This window comes from Herpailurus yagouaroundi, unplaced genomic scaffold (genome assembly GCF_014898765.1).
Source record: "Herpailurus yagouaroundi ecotype Mexico unplaced genomic scaffold, PumYag 205, whole genome shotgun sequence".
NCBI classification, from domain to species: domain Eukaryota; kingdom Metazoa; phylum Chordata; class Mammalia; order Carnivora; family Felidae; genus Herpailurus; species Herpailurus yagouaroundi.
In genome coordinates, this window is record NW_024412436.1 from 1,388,184 (window position 1) to 1,409,451 (window position 21,268).

Below are 21,268 nucleotides of genomic sequence, written 5' to 3' on the forward strand. Positions count from 1 at the left end.
AAATAAATAAATAAATAAATAAATAAATAAATAAATAAATAAATAAATAAAATTCAACAGCTTGGGGTGCCTGGCTGGCTCAGGTGGTGGAGCATGAGACTCTTGATCTTGGAGTTATAGGTTGAAACCGCATGTTGGATGTAGAGATTACTTAAAAACAAAAGTCTTTTAAAAAGAAATAAAATAAAATTCAACATCTTTTTACCACCTTCATTGTAGCACATTGGTCCAAGCCACTGTCATCTCTTACTTGTGTGGTTGTGATCACTTACTCGGGTCTCTGTTTCCACACTTGTCCCCCTAACATTGATTCTCAACACAGAGGCCAGAGTGAGTGATCCTTTTAAAAAGGGGATCCTTGCCACTCTTCCGCTTAAAACATTCTATACTACTATGCAATACCATTCTACTCAGGGTAAAAGTCCTTATAATGGTACAGGCCCTACTCAATTGACCCCCACCCTCTGCCTCTTTGAATCATCAACTCTCCCCACCTTGTTCACTGGAGAGGTCCAGCCACACCGACTCCATTCTTTTTTTCGAGCCCACCAAGCATACTCCCACCTGAAGCCTTGATATGCTTCCCCCATACACCTGCATGGCTCTTGATAGCACCTCCTTCAAGTCTTTGTTCAAATTTATCTTTTCAGTGAGACCTACTATGATCACCCTATTCAAAATTGCATGCCTCCCTCCTCCAGGATTCTCATCCTCTTTATACTGTTCTATTTTTCTTTATGGCACTTTTCACCTTCAAACATACTATATAGTTTACTGATTTGTGTGTCTATTTTCTGTGTTCTTCCATTAGAATGTAAGCTCCTTGTAAGCAGAGGGTTTTGCCTGTTCCATATCCCCAGTGCCTAGAAACTACTTTGGCTTCAACAAATATCTGCTGAATGAAAAGTCCAATGAGACTGATATCATTATAACATGAGCAAAGAGGCGTTAAGAGCCTGATATGACCCCGACAATTTAACCCCAGAGCCCAGATATTTATATGTGAGGTTACTGTTTCTGTCAAAAGAATTGAAGGCTTTCTTTTCAGCTAATCCATGAGTAAACACCTATTTATACAAGAAAACACAAGTCATTGGTGGTAATTCTGAGAAGAATAGTAATAACTGAATCCTCTCACTGGTTGTTTAATAGTTTATAGAAGCTGTTTTGGAGATTGATGAAATAGTCTAAAACAGAGAAAAAGTAGATTAAAGTCATTAATCAACAATTTATTTAAAAAATTTTTTTATGTTTATTCATTTTTGAAAGACAGAGACAGAGTACAAGCAGGGGTGGGGTGGAGAGAGAGGGGGACACAAAATCTGAAGCAGGCTCCGAGCTGTCAGCACAGAGCCCGATTCAGGGCTCGAATTCACGAACTGCGAGATCATGACCTGAGCCGAAGTCAGACATTCAACCGACTGAGCCATCCAGGTGCCCCAACATTGTTTTAAGTTTATTTATTTTTATTTATTTTGATAGAGAAAGTGAAGGTGGAGGAGGGGAGAAGGGGGAAGAGAGAGGGAGGGAGGGAGGGAGGGAGGGAGGGAGAGAGAGAGAGAGAGAGAGAGAATCCCAAGCAGATTCTGCACTGACAGTGCAATGCAGGGCTCGAACCTACAAACTGTGAGATCATGACCTGATCCAAAATCAAGAGTCAGACCTTAACCAGCTGAGCCACCCAGGCACCCCAAACAAAAAATTAAAGTGATGGGATATTATGATTCAGGAGCACAGCACAAATCACACATTCAGAAAGTTGTTCAAAATAGCAATCTTTTATAATCTCCAGTTCTTCTTAAACTGCTTCTCCTTACTCAAACTCATGAAGAAATATATACTGCATTCAAATGAGGCTGGGGAAGGCACCAGTGATAAAAGGTCACACAGCATATGATTCCTTAAGATATTATGTGTGTATTTTTAGTTGTTTTTCAATTTGCTAATTTCAGGGTTTCAGCTTCTTCTTTCCTCATTATTGTTATTTTACTAGTTTTTAGTTAAATGCTTGCTTCCCTTAATCACTATGAAATTCATCTCTCTCCAACCATTTCTCTACATCATCCAAATTTAAATTATTCAGGTTTTTGTGGTGAAATTTTAAAGGAGACAAACTTTGTGTTAGGCTGTGGCCAGGGGTCTGATGCTTCCACACTGACTCCTGGCTTCTCACCAGGCCCTGAAGCATGGAGTGTGTCTGAACGTATTATTCCTCTGGGGCTTCAGATTTTGGCCATGCTTTCTTTCTCTATGGACTGCAAGTTTCTCCTCTTCTGGGAAGAACTGGGACAGCTACTATTGTAGTATGACCATGCCATCTTCCTGGCAATGGTCATCCATTCCAACCACCATAATTCTCTTTTAGGGTTTTCTTAAGGGGAAATGTTTTAAAATAAATCACTGACTATTATGATCATTTCAAACTATGATAGATCCATGGGTGTTTAAAGTAGGCAAACTATTGGGGACCTTTGAATTATGTGTAGGTCCCCTTAAATCACATAAGAGAACAAAACAGAACATAAAGCAAAAGCAGAGATTGTTGATGACTCCCTGTGCTACCTTAATAAAAAAAAATATGGCTCTTATGGCTCTTAGAGTGTGTGTATGTGTGTGTGTGTGTGTGTGTGTGTGTGTGTGTGTGTGTGTGTGTGTGTATTTGCGTGGATAGATAGATAGAAACAAAGGGTGGGGGGACTGGAGTAGCTGTTTCTTAGGTTCCTTTTATTTATTATTTCTTTTAATGAGAGAGGGAGAGTACATGTACATGAGCAGGGGAGAGAGTCAGAGGGGGAGACAGGGAGAAAGAATATCTTGAGCAGGCTCCATACTTAGCCCAGAGCCTAACGTGGGGCTTAATCCCCCAACCCTGGGATCATGACCTGAGTCAAAATCAAGAGCCTGACACTCACCAGACTGAAGCCACCCACGTGCACCTCTTAGGTTCCTTTTACATCCAAGATTCCTTGAGATGCAAAGTTATTTTCAGAAGCTTATGACCGACATTAGGTGAAGAGACTTTGCACTGACAGAAACTTTATCTACTCTGCAATCCTAGTTAGGATCTACCATATTCCAAGAATATGCAAAAAGAAAAAGATTTATCTTATAAGCCAATCTCAAATATTAGTGTTAAAACAAACACTAAATTAACTGTACTTTTGACCTAAAGAATAATCTTTTCACAGCAACTGGCCCCATAAAAATACTTATTAATGATGCATTTAGGTACTTGAAGTTACCCCATAAACAACATAATAAAAACCAAACTGTCTAGTTAGAAAACATTCTTTATCTTAACTCTTATGTATGCAATGATGATTGAACTGAAAGCTTTTCAAAATATTTATTTAAAAATGGGAAGACTTCTGGGAAAATGGCAGAGGAGGAGGATCCTAACCTCACCTGGTCCAACTAACATACCTAGTAACAGCCACATCAGCACAACCAAAGCAGAAAATGACCTGAAGAATGGCAGAAGAGACTTTCCACAGTTAATTGTAGAGAGGAGGCCACATCAAAAAAAGGTAGGAGGGGCAAAGACATGGTGGGAAACCAAACTCCCAGTGAGACTAATCACAGATGGGAGGGACACTACAAGCACGGAGAAGGTAGAGAAACAGACTCCATCCCAGGCACCCCAGGCACAGGGGACCTGCACTAGAAATACAAGTGCCCGTAACATTTGGCTTTGAAAACTAGTGGGGCTTAACTTCATGAGTTTTTTATAACCAGTGGGGCTTAACTCCAGTACTTTAAAAGTCGGCAGGCTTAGTTCTGGGAGATGTGGAAAGCAATAAGAAACTGCGTCTCTGCCCTAATGAGACAGGACAACAAACAATCCCACCAAGATATAGCACAGAAGCAGCAGTTTGAAAAGCACATGGGGTTTATGGGCAGGAGAGTTATTTAGTAATCTCAGAATGCATGCTGGAGTGACAGAGAGCTTTAGGAGACTTCTCCAAGAACAAAAGAGCTGGCAAGTGCCATTTCTTCCCACTGCCCCGCCAACCCCTGGCCCAAGCCTAGGTAGCCAGACACCTGTGGAAACCAGCTTGAGCACCCTCCACCTATCTTGTTGACACCGTGCACTTCACCCCTGCATTCTCCTGTGGATTCAGCCCATCCAACCTGCCTCGTTCTACCAGAGTCCCTCCAAAGTGGCTCTTCCTGCATCTCATCCTGCAAGCGGCCGCAAAAGGGGCTGGCAACACTCCAAGGTGACTCCTGCCCTGGTGAGAGGGGAAGAAACTACACACACCAATCCCACTGCAGCCCCAGCAGCTGGCCTTACCCCTGGCAGGCTGGACAGAGTGCCCTGCTGATCAGTGCATCTGCAGCCCCAGCAGAGGGTCTTGGTCTCACTGCCAGCACCCCCCACCACAAAAACCTCCAAAGAGGCAGTGCGAGGAGAGAGCCCTGCAGTTTGAGGTTACTTTGCAGCCCTAACAAACAGTCCTCTGGCCTGACTGCTGACATCACCCAGCTACAAGTCCACAGGGACCTCCAACTGGCCTCCTAACAGCACAGGGACCAAATCTTGCCCACAACAGGTAAAGTGAGCCACTGCAGCTGACTGGACTGAAGGCAAACAAGGTTTAACCACAACAGTAGGGTGCATGGAACCCACACAGGAGACACCCCTGAAGCTCCTGGTTCCGGTGAACAGAGGATGTTGTGCCACAGAGCACCATAGGACCTCTTCCTCATAATGTCACTACTTTCAAGATCCAGGAAACATAACTGCCTTTCCCAATACATGGAAACAAACATAGATAGTGAAACAAAATGAGGAGACAGAGGAATATGTCACAATGAAAGAACAGACGAAATCACAGCAAAAGAGCTACATGAAACAAAGGCAAGCAATATGCCTGATTAAAAAAAATCAAAATAATGGTCATAAAGATACTTACTGGACTTGAGAAAAGAATGGAGGCTCTCAGTGAGACCTTCAACAAAAAGATAGAAGATAGAAAACAAATAGAACCAATCAGGGATGAAGAATTCAATAAATAAAATTAAAAATACACTAGAGGCATCAATAATAGCTTTGAGAAGGCAGAAGAATGGATCATAAAGCTGGAAGACAGAGTACTGGAAAGCAAACTGAACAGTAAAAAGAAAAAAGAATAATAAAACTGAGAATAAGTTAAGGGAGCTCAGCAACATCATCAAGCATGATAACATTTGCATTATAGGGATTCCAGGAGGAGAAGAGAGAGAAAAGGGGGCAGAAAATTTACTTGAAGAAATAATAGCTGAAAACTTCCCTAATCTGTAGAAGGCATCAGATACCTGATTCCAGAACGCATGGAGAGCCCCCAACAAAATCAACCCAAGAAGGTACACATGAAGGCACATAATAATTAAATGACAAAAAGTAGCGATAAAGAGAGAATTTTAAAAGCAACAAGAGAAATCAGTTACATACAGGGAAACCCAGAAGACTATCAGCTGGTTTTTCAGCAGAAACTCTGCAGGCCACAAGGGAGTGGCATGATTTATTCAAAGTGCTAAAAGGAAAAAACCCGTAACCAAAAACACTCAGCAAGGCTATCATACAGAATAGAAGGAGAGATAAAGAATTTCCCAGACAACAAAAGTTAAAGGAGTTCATCACAACTAAAGCAACCTTACAAGAAACATTGAAGAGAATTATTTGAGTAGAAAGAAAAGCCCATACTCAGGAGAAAGAAAATTGTGAAAGGAAAAAATTTCACAGTAAAATACAAACATAATAAAAATTAATCACTTATAAAACTAGTATGGGGGTTAAAGCACAAAAGCAGTAAAATAAATTATATCTATAAAAATCAGTTCCAGAGATTCACAAAATAAAAGAAAGTAAAATATGGCATCATATACATAAAACATGGGAGGGGAGAGTAAAAATTTAGTGCTTCTAGAATATGTTCAAAATTAAGTGACCATCAACTTAAAATAGACTGCTATATGTGTAAAATGTTCTATATGTGCTGAAGAGTAACCACAAACTAAAATCCTGGAACAGATATGAGAAAAAGAGAAAGCAATCCAAGCATATCATTAAAGAAAGCCATAGAATCACAAGGGAAGAGAGCAAGAGAAGTAAGGAACAGAGAAGAACTACAAAAACAATCATAAAACAAGTAACTAAGTGGCAATAAGTACATACCTATCAATAATTACTTTGAATGTAAATGGACTCTAATCAAAAGACACAGGGTGACAGATAAAAAAGCAAGACCCATCGGGGTGCCTGGGTGGCTCAGTCGGTTGAGCTTCCGACTTCAGCTCAGGTCATGGTCTCACAGTTCGTGAGTTCGTGCCCTGTGTCGGGCTCTGTGCCAACGAACGGCTCAGAGCCTGGAGCTTGCTTCAGATTCTGTATCTCTCTCTCTTTCCCCTTCCCTGCTCATGCTCTGCCTCTCTCTGTCTCTCAAAAATAAATAAATGTTAAAAAAAAAAAAGTAAGACCCATCTATGGGCTAACTACAAGAAACTGGCTTCCGACCTAACGATACATGCAAATTGAAAGTAAAGGGGTGGAAAAAGCATTTACCATGCAAATGGAAGCAAAAAGAAAGCTGGGGCAGCAATATGTTTCTCAGACAAAACAGACTTTAAAACAAAGACTATAAAAAAGACAAAGAAGGACACTACATAATGATAAGGGCAACAATCCAGCAAGAGGATATAACAATTGTAAATATTTGTACACTCAACATAGGAACAACTAAATACATAAAGCAACCATTAACATACATAAAGGAAAAAAACTGACAGTCATACAACAATAGTAGTGAGCTGTAACAACCCACTTACATCAACAGATCACCTAGGCAGAATATTAACAAGGCAACAGTGTCTTTGAATGACACATTAAACCAAATGGATCTAAAAGATATATTTAGATTACTCCACCTAAAAACAGTGGAATACATATTCTTTTCAAGTGCAAATGAAATATTCTCCAGAGAAGATCGCATGTTAGGCCACAAAACAAGGGTCCACAAATTCAAAAAGACTGAAATCAGATCATGGTTCTTTTCTGACCACAATGGTATGAAAATAGAAATCAATCACAAGAAAAAATGTGGAAAGCACCTAAATACATAGAGGCTAAATAATGATGAATGCATCAACCAAGAAATCAAAAAGGAAATTAAAACAAAAATACATGGAGAGAAATGAAAATGAAAACACAATGTTCCGAAATTTTTGGGATGTAGCAAAAGTGGCTCAAAGAGGGATGATTATAGCAGTGCAGGCCTACCTCAAGAAGCAAGGAAAATTTCAAATAAGCAACCTAATCTTACACTTACAGGAGCTAGAAAAACAAAGCTCAAAGCTAGTAGAAGGAAGAAAATAATAAAAATTAGAGCAAAAACAAATGAAATAGAGATAAAAAAAATAGAATAATAAAACCAGAACTTGTTCTTGGAAAACACTGACAAAACACTGACAAAAACTGATAAAACTTTACCCAGACTCATCAAAAAAAGAAGAGGATTCAAATAAATAAATAAAATCAGAAATGAAGGAGAAATAACAATCAATAACACAGAAAAACAAAGGATTATTAAGAATATTATGCAAAATTAGATGCCAACACACTGGACAACCTAAAAGACGTGGATACATTCCTAGAAACATATAACCTTCCAAAAGTGAATCAGGAAGAAATAGAAAATTTGAACATACCCATTACCAGCAGTGACATTGAATCAAAAACCTCAAAACGAACAAAAGTCAAGACCAGATGGCCTCACAGGTGAATTCTACCAAACATTTAAAGTAGAGTTAATACCTATTCTTCTCAAACTATTCCAAATAATAGAAGAGGAAAGAAAGCTTCCAAATTCACTCTGAGGCCGGCATTACCCTCATGCTAAAACCAGAAAAGGACACTACAAAAAGAGAAAACTATAAGGCAATATCTCTGATGAACATAGATGCAAAAATCCTCAACAAAATATTAGCAAACCAAATTCAACAATAAATTCACCATGATCAAGTGGGATTTATTCTAGTGGTTCAATACTTGCAAATAAATCAATGTGACACATCACACTGACAAGAGACAAACAATATAATCATTTCAATACATGCAGAAAAAGCATTTGAGAAACTACAACATCCATTCATGATAAAAACTATCAACAGAGTAGGTTTAGAGGGAACACACCTCAACATAATAAAGGCCTTATGTGAAAAACACACCGCTAATATAATCAATGGTGAAAAACCAAGAGCTTTTCCTCTAAGAGCAGGAGCAAGACCAGGATGTCCACTCTCACCACTTTTGTTCAACATAGTACTGGAGGACGCCTGAGTGGTTCAGTTGGTAAGTGGCTGACTCTGGACTTCAGCTCAGGTCATGATCTCATAGTTCATGAATTATAGCCCCACATAGGGCTCTGCACTGACAGCACGAAGCCTGCTTGGGATTCTCTCTCTTCTCTCTCTCTGCCCCTCCCCTGCTCTCTCTCTCTCTCTCCTTCAAAATAAATAAATAAACTTAAAAAAAAAAAACCAAAACGAAAAACATAGTACTGAAAGTTCTACCCAGACAAAAAATCCAACAAAAAGAAGTAAAAAGTATCCAGATTGTAAGGAAGAAGTAAAACTGTCACTATTTGCAGATGACATGATACTATATAGAAAAAACCTTAAAGAATCCACAAAAAACTACTAGAACTAAAGATGAATTCAGTAGACTCAGGATACAAAATTAATATGTGGAAATCTGTTGCATTTCTATCAACTAATAATGAAATAGCAAAAAGAGAAATTTAGAAAACAAGCCCATTTATAATTTCACCAAAAAGAATAAAATACCAAAGAATAAACTTAACCAAGGAGGTGAAAGACCCATACTCTGATTATTATAAAACTCTGATGAAAGAAATTAAAGATAACACAAACAACTGGGAAGATATTCCATGCTCATGGATTGGAATTTTGTTAAAATATCCATACTACCCAAAGCAATCTACAGATTGCATGCAATCCAGATCTATCAATACAAATAGCACTTTTCACAGAACTAGAACAAATAATATTAACATTTGTATGAAACCACAAGAGACCCTGAGTGGCCAAAGTAATCTTGACAAAGAAAAACAAAGCAGGAAGTATCACAATCCTAGGCTTTAAGATATCTACACTACAAAGCTGTAAGAACCAAAACAGTATGGTACATGCACAAAAAGAGACACATAGATCAATGGAACAGAAAAGAGAGCCCAGAAATAAACCCATGCTTTTATGTTAAATTAATTTACAACAAACGAGGCAAGAAAATACAAAGGGAAAAAGATAGTCTCTTCAACAAATGGTGTTGGGAAAACTGGACAACTACATGTGAAAGAATGAAACTGGACCACTTTCTCATAACATACACAAAAATAAACTCAAAATGATTTTAAGACCTAAATGTGAGACCTGAAACCATAAAATTCCCAGGAAAATAACACAGGCAGTAACTTCTTTGACATCAGCTATAGAAACATTTTCTAGATATGTGTCCCTTGGCAAGGAACACAAAGGTAAAATTAAACTGCTGGGACTACACCAAAATAAAAAGCTTCTGCACAGAAAGTAAACCATCAACAAAATGAAAAGAAAACCTACTGACTGGGAAGAGATAGTTGCAAATGATATATCTTATTAGGGTACATATACAAGATACATAAAGCACTTCTACAACTTAACACCCCAAACCAAATAATCCAATTTAAAAATGGGCAGAGGAACTGATTAGACATTTTTCCAAGGAAGATATACAGATAGCCAACAGACACATGAAAAGATGCTCAACATCACTAATCATCAAGGAAATGCAAATCAAAACCACAATGAAATATCAGTTCACACCTGTCAGAATGGCTCCAAGCAAAAACAGAAGAAATAATAAGTACTAGTGAAGATGTAGAGAAACAGGAAGCCTCATGCAGTGTTAGTGGGAAAGCAGCCTGGTATAGCCACTGAGGAAAACATTATGGAGATTCCTCAAAAAATTTAAAATACAATTACCATATGATCCAGTAATTCCACTAAATGGTATTTGCCCAACAGAAACAAAAACACAATTCGAAAAGATATATGCACTTTTATGTTTATTGCAGTATTATTTACACAAGTCAAGATATGGTAACAACCCAAATTTCCATTGATAGATAAATGAATAAAGATGTTTTACACACACACACACACACACACACACACACACACACACACACACACAGGATCATTACTCAGTCATTAAAAAGAATGAAATCTTGCCATTTGCAACAACATGGATGGACCTAGAAGGTATTATGCTAACTGAAGTAAGTCAGGCAGAGAAAGACAAATACCATATGATTTCACTCACATATGGAATTTAAGAAACAAAACAAATGAACACACAAAGATAAAAGAGACAAACAATAAAAAACATTCTTAAATAAAGAGAACCAACTGGTGGTTGCCAGAGAGGAGGTTGGTGGGGAATGAGTGAAACAGATAAAGGGGATTAAGAGTACACTTATCTTGATAAGCCCTGAGAAATGTACAGAATTGTACACCTGAAACCAATATACTACTGTATGCTAATTATACTTGAATTTTAAAAAAAACTAAAAACATAAATTAAATTAAATTAAAAATATAAATAAATAAAAATTAAAATGTACTCATGAGAAAACATGTAAGGACTTGTAAGTTAATTTAAGCCTTTGGAGATATTCTTGGTGATAGTTACCTTAATTGGCTATATCTGCAATACTGAAAACATACCTATATATAATTCTTTAATTTGACGTAAGTCAAAAGTTTTAGGGCACCAAGTTATCTTCAAGGCACTCTAGAAGATATAAACATGAAAAAGCCTCCAATTTTCCTAGCGTAGGTAGTGAGATACATACACAAAACACAAATAACATAGAATAAGCTCTATAAGAATAAATACATGAAGTATAGGTACTGCAACAAGATAAAAAGCTCCTGCACTACAAAGGAAACAATCAATAAAACTGAAAGGCAGCCTACAGAATGGGAGAAGATAATTTGCAAATGATGTATCTGATAAAGAGTTAACATCCGGGGCGCCTGGGTGGCGCAGTCGGTTAAGCGTCCGACTTCAGCCAGGTCACGATCTCACGGTCCGTGAGTTCGAGCCCAGCGTCGGGCTCTGGGCTGATGGCTCAGAGCCTGGAGCCTGTTTCCGATTCTGTGTCTCCCTCTCTCTCTGCCCCTCCCCCGTTCATGCTCTGTCTCTCTCTGTCCCAAAAATAAATAAACGTTGAAAAAAAAATTAAAAAAAAAAAAGTTAACATCCAAGATCTGTAAAGAATTTACCATACTCCATGTCCAAAAACCAAATAACCCAGTTAAGAAATGGGCAAAAGACATGAATAGACATTTTTCCAAAGAAGACATCCAGATGGCCGGACAAAATAAATCAAAACCACAATGAGATACCACCTCAAACCTGTCAAAATGGCTAAAATTAACAACACAAGAAACAACAGGTGTTGACAAGAATGTGGAGAAATGGGAACCCTCCTTGCACGATTGGTGAGAATGCAAACTGGTGCAGCCACTCTGGAGAACAGTATGGAGGTTCCTCAAGAAACTAAAAATGGAACTACCTTATGATCCATCAACTGCACTACTATGTATTTATTCAAAGGATACAAAAATACAGATTCAAAGGGGTACATGCACCCCAATGTTTATAGCAGCACTATCAACAATAGCCAAACTATGGAGAGAACCCAAATGTCCATCAACTGATGAATGGATGAAGAAGATGCGTGTGTGCATGCGTGTGTGTGTGTATGTGTGTGTGTATATATAATATATAATATGGGAATATTACTGAGACATCAAAAAGAATGAAATCTTTCCATTTGCAAGGACATGGATGGAGCTAGAATATATAATGCTAAATGAAATAAGTCAACCAGACAAAGACAAATACCATATGATTTATTACATGTGGATTTTAAGAAACAAAACAGGTGAACATCGGTAAAGGGTGGGGGAGAGAAGAGAGGGAAACAAACCACAAGAGATCCTTAATGATACAGAACAAACTGAGGGTTGATGGAGGGAGGCAAGTAGGAGATGGGCTAGATGGGTGATGGGTACTAAGAGGGCACTTGTGATGAGCAATGGGTGCTGTATGTAAAGGATGAATCACCAAATTTTACTCCTAAAACCAATATTGCACTGTGTTAACTAGAATTTAATTTTAAAAAAAGAATAAATATATGAAGATATAAAAGAAAGCTAAAAAAAAGAGCTTCTGTTCCAAATGTAGGATATTAATTACCTTATATCTTCTTACTCTGTGTGTGTGTTTGTTGTTAATTATATAAATTTCTATTACACACAAGTCATTGTGGAAGGTTTTGCCAAACATACACATTAGGTTTATTCAGTTTAATTTTCTAAGACCTAATGATTTTAAAATGGTATAATAAGAGGTTTAAATTTTTGTAAAAGAGTTTGCCGCTGCCTTGGCTTGAGCAGTGCGGGACTGTCAGGGCCAAGACGCGTCCTCCGCCCGCAGCAGCCATGAGCACCCCAGCAGTGCCCCGGGAGCTACAACTGCCCCCGAGCCAGAGGGCCCAGCCCGAGTTCAGAGAACAAAGAAGACAGAAACTCAAGGAACATATGTTAAAAAGAAAAACGTTTTTTGCATACAAGGAGGAAAATCACATATCCAGTAGAGACCAGGAAGTGATGACCTCTGAGGGCCCAGGTCCATGAAGAGACAAAAGTTCTGAAATTTAAAACAAAAATGGCTGGTAAAGAAAATGTCAGTAGACCTCCCGGGAGCAAAAATAATATAACAATGGAAAAAAATTGTATTCCTTTAAGGCCTAATGAACTAACCAATTCAACTATAGCAATTGATACACCTAATTCTGAGGATAATAATCAAACTGGGCAGTTGGTACCAATTAAAGGTGACCCTCCAGGTCAACACATGACATTAAGCCAAGCGTTTCATCTTAAAAACAACAATAAAAAGAAACAATGACAGAAAAGCCAAAGCAAGATGCTAACATGTCCAAGAAGCTTGTGCGTGGATCTTACCGCGGCCAAATTGTTCAGTCTAAGATTAATTCATTTAGAAAGCCTCTACAAATCAGAGATGAGAGTTCTGCAGCAATAAAGAAACTTCCGACTACAGTCCCTAAAGCTACAGAGCCTCTGTGCACAAACAGCAGCAGTGTGACAGCGAAAAGCGATAGAGCCTCTAACGTGACGACTACCACTAAACTTGTGAGCACTACAATTCAGAACAGACAGCTTCTGCGACCTCCTATTAGAAGTCACCGTGACAATGCTCAGGACGCTGTGAGACCAGGCATCGGTAGAAGCTCGGCCAATGTTACGATTCGGAAAGGACCTCGCGAGAAAGAGTTAGTGCAATTAAACACAGTTTCATCTAGTGCCAAAACCGGTTCTCAGGATATAGAAAGAAAGAAGACACTAACAAGAAGCGTGAAGTCTGAAATCGTAGCCAGGCCTGTTTCATCTTCTAACACCAAACTGATAGAAAAGTCGAAAAACGTTGACCCTCACAGGCATACAATAGCAAAAGCAACTATTGATAGATCAGCTCAGCCCAAAGAAACAGCAGAAGAGAGAAAAGCTCGTCTGAGTGAGTACAAAGCTGACAAAAGGAAAGTCCTGAAAAGGCCTCCTAGCTCAGGAGTTACCCAGCCGGAGCCTGAAGGGCAACACGAAAACCCAGTTGGGTCCTTTTGGACTACCACGGTAGAAGAAGATGAACAAAGATTATTTACCGAAAAAGTGAACAAGACATTTTCTGAATGCCTAAACCTGATTAGTGAGGGATGCCCAAAAGAAGAAATATTGGTCATACTGAATGACCTGATTAAAAATATTCCGGATGCCAAAAAGCTTGTTGAATATTGGATATGCCTTGCACGTACTGAACCACTCACAAGTCCTATCGAAAACATTATCACAGTCTATGAGAAAGCCATTCTGGAGGGCGCTCAGCCTATTGAAGAGATGCGACATACCATAGCAGATATTCCGACAATGAGGAGTCAAGAAAAAGTTAAATATGGAGAAAATGTTGAGGAGGCTTGTGCAACCAAGGAATACATCCGTGAAGTCAGCACTGAAGATAGAGGGGTTAATCTAGAGTCAGGAAAACCAGAAATGGAAAAGAAAACTAGAAATGTGGTATTCCAGGATGATGAAAAAGAGCAAGATGACAAAACAAACGATTCAACCAATGATGTTAAAACCCCCAGTACAGAAACCAGGGGGAGTTGCTTAATTAAATATAATGTGTCTACTACACCATACCTACAAAGCGTAAAAAAGAAGATACAGTTTGACAATACAGATTCTACATTTAAAGAGCTCAAGTTTCTAACACCAGTGAGACATTCTCGACGTATTCAAGAGAAGACTTCTAAATTGCCAGATATGTTAAAAGACCATTATCCTTGTGTGTCTTCATTGGAACAATTAACAGAGTTGGGAGGTGAAACCGATGCTTTCGTATGCCATCCCAATTCAGCACTATGCCCGATGTTCTCAGAGCCTGGAACAGCAGAAGAGAAATAAAGTGACGATGAGAAATGGGGTTTTTATTGTTCCTGGGGTATTTTGTTTGCTTGTTGTGGCTTTATGTGTCTCTTAGGAGTGGGCCAAGTACCTAAGTATTCATGGCAGTCAGCTCTCTTACTGATGTTCAATGCCTTATAGCAGGTATTGCCTTCTGGGCAGCAGAGAGCTAATCCTACCTTTTCGATCTTAGCAGAGGGAGTTTCTAAGATGGTAAATTTGTCAAGTAGTTTACTATATTCCTTGGCTATAAACAGGTTTCATCATAATGTTGACTTGTTCACTTTTAATCGTCTTAGAGATAAATTTTTAGTCATTAAATATAAGTACAGTAATGCTGCATCATCAGAAAAGGTGTTCTAGATAAAATTGATATATTTGCATAGGCTTGTTCTTGAAATGTATAATACACATGCCAGCCTTTAAACAGAATGCTGACTTTTCATTGCCTTTCCTTGATTCTATAGATCAGTCGAAAAGTCAGTAATTGTAATGTGTAGAGTGACTCCCTTCAAATGTGAAGACATGGAAGATTTAGCTTGCTTTTCCACCCAGTTGTTGTTACCCAGACTGCTGTGGTCTGTTGTGCTTTGGCTCTTCACTATCGCTTTCCATCAGTGCTAGTGAGTCTGTGGTCTCTGTTGGCTTCTTTCTTTTTTATTGTAGCTGAGGTCACCAGGAAGGGTAATTAACTGAATACCCCATGTCTAAGAGCAGATACTTTGTACTAGGAAAGAAAAGGTGTCGAACTCAGTGGGTATTTGAAACTTTCAATCTGAGTTTCTTTCTTTAGTTCCTTTTGTAACTTGACTATCTAAAATGCTACAATTTTAAATTTTATCATTTCACTTGATATAGTTGGAATTAGAGCAGGAATATATAATGTTATTCTAATGTAGGTAGAATTTCTAAAATAACTAATAGTTTCTTATAAAAACTTTCCTGTTAAGTCATGTCCCTTGAAACGTGAGAGTTATATGCGATAAACAGTTTCTTCTCCCCACACATAAATATCACCAATAAAATTGTTTTCTAAGTCTCTGAACTAATTCTTAAATACATCGCCTACCAATTCTACAGCTTCAAAGATATGTTAGTTTTAAAACTGTGTGTAATATAAATGTGCTTAAGAATCACATAGTCTTATGTTCACTCATTCCGTTTGTACAATAGCACCTATCTTTGTTCTATAATAGTTTTGTGTCCTAGAGAGGATTTTTAGTCTTTTATAAACTGTGTACCTAATATTTATAAATAAATATATCTGTATTTCGAAAAAAAATTTTTTTTGTAAAAATAAGAGTACAATGAAATTCACTGAAAGAAAAAAACCCATATTACCTTTTAGCTCAAAATTTGTTCTGCATATTCATTTCTATACACATACAATAAAAGATTCAAATAATAAAAGAGAGTGCCAAGGGGGCGTGTGACCATTTTCCAAATAAGTCCTATGCATAGTAATTGCTCCAAATGTTCAAAGAAAAAGATTATTTTGGTCTAATGTGACTTAAGATTTTCACAGAAAACTTGAAAAGAGGTTAAGCTGTAATAAAGGAAGACAACCAAATGCATTCCAAGAGAATGGAGTAGTATTAGCAAAGCCAGGAGGTAGAAAAATGAGGCATGTAGGGAAGTTGTGGAAAGTAAAACTATTATGGTGGAATTATATAATCATAGACTCAGGTTTGTAAAATGACCTTAAAAGCCATCTAGTACAATAACTGTATGTTGAGGCCAATTATGAAGAATTTGGCCACTACCTTAGAGGCAGCAAAAATATTCAAAGTTTCAGAGCCAGCAAATGGCATGATCAAAGCAGTGATTTAGTAAAAATTACCTCCCTGAAATGGGTAGTATTGACTCTTAAGCAAGGAAGGCAGGAAACAGCCAGCTTCAACCCCCTCCCTCTGACTGTTGGAGTCCTGCCCAACCTTCAAAGTCAATCAGGTACCATTTCTGGATTATGCCTTCTTAGAAGGTTCCAGTTATCTTTCTTTCCCAGGAACTCCGAAAGCTCTTGGTCTGTGCCTGAATTACATAAACAGGACTTCATTATAGGCAGGTCTCTAACTCCCCTCCAACAACTTATGCTCATTGATGGCTGATGGTGTGTTGCATAGATCTTAGTATCTTTACCTCTCTCACCACTGACATTACCTAGCCCAGTGTTTAGAGTGGTTTCTTATGAAATATTTATGAAATCATAGTTTGATACCAAGGTTATTTTTAACTAGATTATTAATGGTTTTCTGCAACAGGGAATTTAAATAATTTGACAAAGTGTGCCACAGACATGTGCTGCAGCAAGAGTACAGTACACAGTGGTCAGTCTGGCTAGAGCACAGAGCCAGGGAATAGGATAGAGAGAAATAGTGACAACAGAATAGGCTCAAGAGGTAATCAGAAGATAGATTCTACAGGACCTTGGAAACCAAACTAATGAATTTAGACTTTATTCTGAAAATAACAGGGCGACCCAGAAAGAATGATAATGAACAAGACGAGAGGCAGGGAGACTGTTGTAGTAACCCAGGCAAGAGAAGGCTAACTTTAGTACATTAGTGATGATGACAGGAAGAAATAGACAAATTCAAAAGCTATTACAGAGGCAGAATCAAATGGACTTGGTAAAGATGGTGGGAAACAAAGATGAGAAGAAGGAGTAGAGAATGATGCTTAGGTTTCTGGTTTGAACAACTGGGAGGTACCATCCACAGAGAGAAAGAACAATGGAGGAGGAGTAAATTCTAAGATCACATGATGAGTTTAATTTAGGAATATTTGGTTGAGGTTTCCATAGGCTATACAAGTAAAGATGCCTAGTATGTAGTAGAATATGGTACACAGTCCAGGAAAAAGCTCTGGAATACAGTTCTAGATTTAGAATCATCAGAAAAAGGTGGTAAATGAAAAAAAAAAAAGGAGGTATCGGTCAGGGATGGTGCAGTGAGAAAAGAAGAAGATCTATTAAAAAATAGTGATAAAAAAAACCAGTTTTTAAGCCATGATCAGAGGATAAAGAGCTCCAAAATAAAACTGAGAAGGAGTGGCTAGAACAGAAAGGGAAACCAGGAGCCAGTGGAGGGGTACTGAAGCAAAGGGACAGACCTCAACAAGAAATGGTTAAGGTGTAAAATGACTCAGAATTGTCTATTGGATTAACTGTTTGTCTCAGCCAAAAGCAGTCTCAGTAGAGTAGTGTGGTAGAAACAGGACTGCAGTAGGCTGAAAAGTGAAAAAGAAGTGAGAAAGAAAAAAGGGGAGTCGCAGTCAAAGATTGACTCTAAGTCAATCCATAGAGGGTTCAAGTGAATCAAGGAAATGGAGTCCCTCAGAGACACAGATTCCATGGCAAATGTTAGGGTATGCCTCTCCCTGCACCACTATGCTTAGATTGTAGAGCAGACTTGGAATTAGAAGAAACTTTAGTAGTAATGACGATAGAAAAAATACTAGTAAAATGGCAACATACGGACTAAAGCAGTTTAAGGGAAAGGCCCATCCTTTACACTCTGGTGACAGAGCATTCAAAGAGTTGACTGCATACTCCTAAAACTTCGGATTTGCTTAGCAGCAGCTAACAAAGTTATCTCCTTCTTCTCTTCCAGTAGCTACCACTGTACCACCACCAACCCACCAGTAAAGTATGGCTCACTGATGAAGGACTCAGAGCAATCAGTTGGATTCACCATACTCTAGGACTATACTATCCAATAGAGTTGCTGGTAGCCAAATGTGGCTATCTAAATCAAAACTTTAATTAATTAAAATTTGATTTTCATTTCGTTTTATTTCTTCTGTTTTGTGAGCCACATTTAAGCTATGCAATAGATACACGTGCCTGGTGGCTACTGTATTGGACAGCACAGATTATAAAGTATTTCTACCCGTTCAGAAAGTTCTATTGGACAACATCACTCTGGAGTTAAGAAGCTCTTTCAGAATGTTCTTTTACATTATCCCAAGAAGATTATGAACACTTGCTGAGAGTCCCAAGAGTGCAGCTTATCACATGCCAGCCTGGCTCCATCCAATCAGACTGAAGCCAAAAGGAGAAGAAAACTACATGATGTCAATTCCCCCTGCAGGGTTTTTAGTGAAGTCATCACAAGCTAAATATTATGCAAGAACACCCTCCAGAACCTGGGGGCTTATCAAAGAAGGATGACTCACTTCTTAAGATCCATTTTTTTTTTAATTTTTTTTTTCAACGTTTATTTATTTTTGGGACAGAGAGAGACAGAGCATGAATGGGGGAGGGGCAGAGAGAGAGGGAGACACAGAATCGGAAACAGGCTCCAGGCTCTGAGCCATCAGCCCAGAGCCCGACGCGGGGCTCGAACCCACGGACCGCGAGATCGTGACCTGGCTGAAGTCGGACGCTTAACCGACTGCGCCACCCAGGCGCCCCTCTTAAGATCCATTTTAAGGATGAAGATAAAGTTCAACATAACAGATTTGAGAATGAAAGAGCAAAGTTGAAGTCTGCTTATTTTTAAAATGGTCCTTGAAACAGAATTCATAACTTATTTGAATTGGAGATACTAATGATGCCCTTATGAGTTGTTCAGCCCTGTATTTCTACCTGGTACTAGTCCCAGTAAGCAAGCAATTCCTGAATTTGCATAAGAATCAAAAGAACAATCTTGCTACAATACCTAAATTTTGATTCCACAAGCGAGAGAACATTCTCATGTAAGAATAGGAACTAGAAACCCTATTATGATAGAATGCAGTTATGTATTGGAGGGGAAAAAAACAAAAAAGGAAAAACCCAGATTGCTCTGGAATTTGATGCCAAGGTTCCCATATACCACCTTCAGGAAAATGGCAACAGAGACATTCCAGAGGATCAAGAAAGAGATAAAATGAATATTACAACCAACAGAATTTTCATGGTACTCATGTAACAAGAACTGAAATCTGCACACTATATCATTTCAACCATGAAAAAACAGGTGTTGAGATCTACCCACCCAGCAGATTGAAAAACAAACCTTGGGCTGCTGCTGGTGGCATAGAGATATTACTCTAACGGTCTGTATCTGGAGCCCATTTTTCTCTTAAACCACTGAACTTCATAAATCTCAGTAACTCAGAAAGGCAAATTGTGCCCATAGAACAAACGAAGAAGAACACAAGAACGTGAAAGTTCACTTCCCAAGGCATTCTGCTAACACGTTTGCTTTTCTACTCAAATATAGCAGGATAACAGAAAATGAGAAGAAGTGAATAAAAGAACAACTGGACTAGCTTTTGCTTTCTTAAATAACAAGAACTAGTATTGTGTAAAAACAAAACAAAACAAAACAAAAAAACAGAATGTAGGGTTGGGTTTTTTTCCAACAAAGAAGAATGATAAGTTAAAATCTTTAAGTCATGAGGAAAGTTTACATTTTCTCCTGAAATATAGGACTTTTAGGTTCAGAAACTATATTACAGTTGAAAGATCAAGCTTTCAGAAATCAGGAAATTCCAAAGCAAGCCTACAGCAGTGCTTACTTGGACACATTACACATGGTACATATTTTACGGTCCACGTTTAACAAATAGCTGGGAGATGAAAAAAAAGTTCCACACATTCAGCAGAGCAGAATAAGGTCTATAGCAGAAGGGAGAAGTTTGAGATGTTCTGAATGCTACTCTGAGAACTAATAGTCTGTTAATCTAGTTTTAACAATTTGTTTTTTTTTAATTTTTAGAACAACAGTCATCCCAGTTGAAAAAAAGTATATGTGTGTGTGTGTAAAATGCTATGTCTATCACCATCCTATAAATCTGAGAGGTGCCCCCCTCTTTTGGCAACTCTCTAAAAATCTCATGAAATAAATGCTTATTTTCCCCTCAACTCCAGACCTTAATTTTCTATCTTTGGAACTTAAAAATACTTACATAATTGTCTTCAAATATGGCTTGACTTTTCTTCTTTGATGGAAACAGCATTCCTGCCAACTTTAAAATTTATAGCTACAACCATACTTTTTTAATTTTTAAAAGTACAAAAAAATACCACAACCTCTTAAGTGATTTTGAAATGAACATTTCTTCATATTCATAATTATCCCATGTCACACTGAAATAAACTCCAGCTCAGCATACAAATGGAAAGAACATTTACCTCTGAGTCTCATTTGGAGACAATATCAGCAACTAAAAAAAATTCCAGTAGCAATCATACTCCAGGCATCATAAATTTCATAATAAAGTAAAATGGTACAACTAGTAATCAAATTCCTCTGTGTATCTCTCTCTCTCTCTCTTGCTCTCCTCCCTCACTGTGTGTGTGTGTGTGTGTGTGTGTGTGTGTAACTCTCACTTTTACAGGCTACACCACAGTTTTCAAAAGCACTTTCATATAACTTCAATAATCTGATCTTCCAACAACCCTCAAAGGTACACAAGACAGGGATTACTTATTACTCCATTTGATAGAGCAGTAAACTGATACACAGAAAGGCTAAACGACTTGCCAAAACCCAAAGCTCACCAGTGACAAACCCTGGGAAAAATATCCAGACTGTTGATTCCCAGATCAGTCCCTTAAAAGAAAGTTTAGATGTGCAGTTTAAATTAGATGAAAAATGTGCAAAGTTGCTAGGTTTCTAAAGCAGTTTGAGCAATGCTTCTTTTTTCTCCATCATAAATGTTCATAGTCTATGTCACTGCTGGAAAAGTG

General features: G+C 38.2%; 2 protein-coding genes across 13 annotated transcripts in view; one reads left to right on the plus strand and one right to left on the minus strand.

Annotated features, from left to right (window-relative positions):
• The window catches only part of DNM3 (dynamin 3), a 569,179-nt gene that overhangs the window by 313,006 nt on the left and 234,905 nt on the right, over positions 1 to 21,268 (minus strand). The window lies entirely within an intron of this gene.
• On the plus strand, positions 12,488 to 14,609 carry LOC121015030 (cytoskeleton-associated protein 2-like). The gene is given in 3 exon segments (XM_040451689.1): positions 12,488 to 12,732; positions 12,734 to 13,013; positions 13,016 to 14,609. Coding segments are annotated over 3 exon segments (2,037 nt in total). The 5' UTR covers positions 12,488 to 12,549; the 3' UTR covers positions 14,590 to 14,609.